At 41.2% G+C, this 3,730-nt stretch overlaps 1 protein-coding gene across 1 annotated transcript in view; it reads right to left on the bottom strand.

Moving 5' to 3' along the window:
* The window catches only part of LAMC1 (laminin subunit gamma 1), a 171,383-nt gene that overhangs the window by 21,362 nt on the left and 146,291 nt on the right, over positions 1-3,730 (bottom strand). Inside the window, exons 17-18 of the mRNA XM_013005679.2 lie at positions 3,287-3,294; positions 1,178-1,334 (exon numbers count right to left, since the gene is read on the bottom strand). Of these exons, the coding sequence (XP_012861133.1) occupies positions 1,178-1,334; positions 3,287-3,294 (165 nt within the window). The remainder of the gene's footprint in view (positions 1-1,177; positions 1,335-3,286; positions 3,295-3,730) is intronic.

Raw genomic sequence — 3,730 nt, 5'->3', positions numbered from 1 at the left:
AAAAAAAAAAATCTATATTGCAATCCTTATGTTTCTAATGTATTGCCACTACTTGGGAAAACACATATATATGTATATACTATTAACATAGTATACTATTCGTGTGGTATACAATTATAGTGTACTATTATGTACAGTTACAGTGTACATAATCGTACACTATTATGGTACACAATGTTACAATATGATATACCATACTTAATATACTACAGTACTATATAGCATATGCCATAACAGTAATACTATATACTATAACACTATCATAGTACCATGTGATAGTATATTATAGTACACTCTAATAGCATAGTATAGCATTAGTATACTATTAATGTACTATATAGAATAACTAAAAGCGTGTATCTCGATGACTTAAAACCATTTTAAAATGTCCAGGAATGGGAAGGATGGCCCGCTGCTGGCCCCAACAGAACAGACCAGAACTGCTCCATGGGTGTCCAGGGCTGTCACCTTTAGGAGGGGCCACTGTCAGGCCTTTCTTCTGTGGGTTTGAACTAGCAACCATTAGGGAATAAAACCCAAACCAAACCTGCTGCCATTGAGTTGATTTCAAGTCATGGTGACCCTCTAGATTAGAGTAGAATTTCCAGGGCTAGAGTTTTAAGATTAAAAAAAGAAGAATTTCCAGGGCTATAAATCTTTATGGAAGCAGAAAGCCTCATCTTGCTCTCCCTGAGTAACTGGTGGGTTTGAACCACCAACCTTACAGCCCATTGCTTAATACATTGCATTGCCCAGTAAAAATGCCTCTGCTACTAAGTTACTCTAATAAATCTTTAAGGGAGCAGAGAGCCTTATCTTTCTCCAAGTAGCGGCTGGTGAGTTTGAACCTTGTGATTGGAGATCCAAGGCTTATCTGACAGGGACACCAGGGCTCCCTTAGCCAAAAGCAAACTGCACCATCCATCCAGGACCTTTCCTTATAATGGGATAGAGTTACAAAATGATTGGAATGTAAACATTCTGATGTGCTGGAAAATTATCTTATGCTTACATTAAGCTGACAGGTACTCAATTTGAAAAATGTTTAAAACAAACAAACAAAATCATTCATATCCCGCAAATAGTTTAAAAGTGGAAAAAGAATTTTAAAACATCCTACTTAACCTGGAATTACAAACCATATCACGGGAGCTACGCCCTGTTGGATCATGTGTACCTTTGACAGCCTGGGCTTCCCGAAGAAGGTCCATCACCTCTCTCTCGGCTTCCTTCAGGCGATCTTCAAAGGCTTGGTCTGTCACGGTCTCATCCCCAGTTCCGAGGTCGGCGATGAGGCGCTCCAGCTCTTGGAGTTTCGCCCGGTGGTCAGCAACCTAAACCGTGAAGAACGTGGAGACAGGTAGGACACTCTGGATCACAACTGCGACAAGGACAGCATGGGTGTTCTTCCAGGATTTATGGAGATGCCTCTACTTTTCAGCACATCCCAGGTGCAGTTTGTCTTTATTTTTCAGACTCCAAAGGAAACCTGGTCAGGGCCGTACCTTTGACTTGAAACACTGTGTGCTGCTCCATCTAGCAGCAGTCTCTCCTAGAGTTGACACCTCCCTCGTGGCTAAGAAGAGCCCTGGTGGCACAGTGGGTCGGCACTGAGCTAGCTGCGAACCCTACTCCCTAACGAGTGCAGTCTCGGACACCCACAGGGGCAGCTCTGCCCGTTAGCAGGATCCCTGTGAGGCAGAACCAGCTGGATGGCAGGGACTTTTTTGGTTTAGTATCTTCATTTGGTCTTCTGATCGCTGTAGCTCAGACTTCGCATCTAAAATTATACTTGTTTTCATCTCTTTTGAGTACCATGTATACTCATGTATAAGCTGAGTTTTTCAGCACATTTTTAATGCAGTTTTTGTGGTAAAATTGGTGCCTCGGCTGATATTCAGGTCGGCTTTATACTCGAGTATATACAGTAATCCTAATTTCAATAAATAACTACTCCATCTACTTCAAGCCAAAAAACCCCAAGACTCTTCTTAATTCTTCTTTTCCCCCATCCGTGCCCATTGAGATTGTCCGCCTCCCCCAACAAACACCCATATTTAGCAAATGCAATTTACTCTTTCATATTCCCCCGCTTAGAGTATATGTATATGTATATTAAACAGAATTAGAGTAGATATATATATTAAAGTATATGTATATGTATATTAAACAGAATTAGAGTATATGTATATGTATATTAAACAGAAATGGAATTTTTTAGCTTAATCCTCTTTCGTGGATTCCCAGTAGATGTGATATAAACTCTAACTTCCTCACCATGGTCAACAGATACATGGCCCTCCAAACAAACCTCTCCAGTTTTATCACCTACCAGCCTTCCCTCGTTTAGAATGTTCCAACCACCCTGCAGGCCCAGGATTTTGCACAGCATGCTCCTTCTTATCTTGATAAACTCACCTGAAATGAACTGCCCTAAAGAATCTTATATAAACCACACCCCGCCAGTTATTTTCTGCCTCCTTAATGACACTTAGCTCATGTAGTCATACTTTTGTGTACAGGCATGCCTTGATTTATAAATAGTTTTATTGGCATATAACTCATGTACCAGAGTGCAATCTTTGGATATATTAAAGAGACTTATGCAATCATCACCACAATTAATTTTAGGGTATTCTCTTCATTTTTGTACTCATTATGATCAGCTCCCTATTTCGATGCAGCTCCCTGCCATCATTCCAAGAAACTATTAATATAGGCACTGTCTCCGTAGATTTACCTATTCTGGATTTCATGTAAAGACAATCGTACAATGACCCCAACAACAGTAACAAAATAAAACATAAAAAATCTCAGTGCAAAAGAAAGCAGAAAATGACAAAACCAGAATAAATTAAAAACAGTGAAAAGGGAAAACAAATAATAAGATGTTAAATTTTAAAACCTAACTATATCTGCATCATTCACTTTCTGAATTCCTGGAGGGAATTCAAGGGAGGTTTAATCCCCATAGTGACTCTGTATATGGGGTTTTGTGATTATACCGTCATAAATTTAAGCTCTAATATAATTCCCTCCTCTGATCTTGGATTTTATTTTTCTTGTCTGGAATCACACAGGCTGGTGTGCTTCTTCCCTGTGGACTCAGCAGATGGCTCACTTAGATGGCTACTTGTTTTAAGACAAGCCTTTAAGACCCCACTCTTCTTTCTCATAGCCAAGCACCTCTGATTTCTACACCACATTTTGCTGTAGCACCCATATCTTCAGTGATCCCTTCATGAAGGTAAGTAGCGAGCAGGGCCATGTCATAAGAACTAATTACCTTAGGGCCTAAGAGGTTAAGCACAAGTTCAAAATCCATTCATATATCCTGTTCTACCTTAGTGACATGCCTGCTTTTTGAAAGTTTGCTTTACGCCACTTTGCTTCCCCCACCCCTCCAAAACCCCAAGAGTATTATTTTAGATTTTGCGAAAGAGCCGGCATTCAGCGTCTGCTTTGCGGCAGAGCCATTAGGGAATCGTGCCCGCTCCAGCAGTGACAACGAGAGCGGTGTCTCCGCCCGCAGTCGGCACTCAGCATCCAGTCACCGCAGCTCTGTCTGAACTGTGTCTGCGGACATTAATGCACGTGGTCGTTTAGGTCCTGTGTGTGAATTGACGGAATGTGCTAGGCTGTTTGGGGGGATCTAGGAGCACTCAAGATCTTATTTCACACACACACACACACACACACACACACACACGCACACGCACACGCACACGCA

The sequence above is a fragment of the Echinops telfairi genome, unplaced genomic scaffold, assembly GCF_000313985.2.
Source record: "Echinops telfairi isolate 266 unplaced genomic scaffold, ASM31398v2 ScPeMD7_7424;HRSCAF=8462, whole genome shotgun sequence".
Taxonomy (NCBI): domain Eukaryota; kingdom Metazoa; phylum Chordata; class Mammalia; order Afrosoricida; family Tenrecidae; genus Echinops; species Echinops telfairi.
The sequence above is the reverse complement of the archived record's forward strand: the minus strand, read 5'-3'. Positions and strand labels throughout refer to the sequence as shown.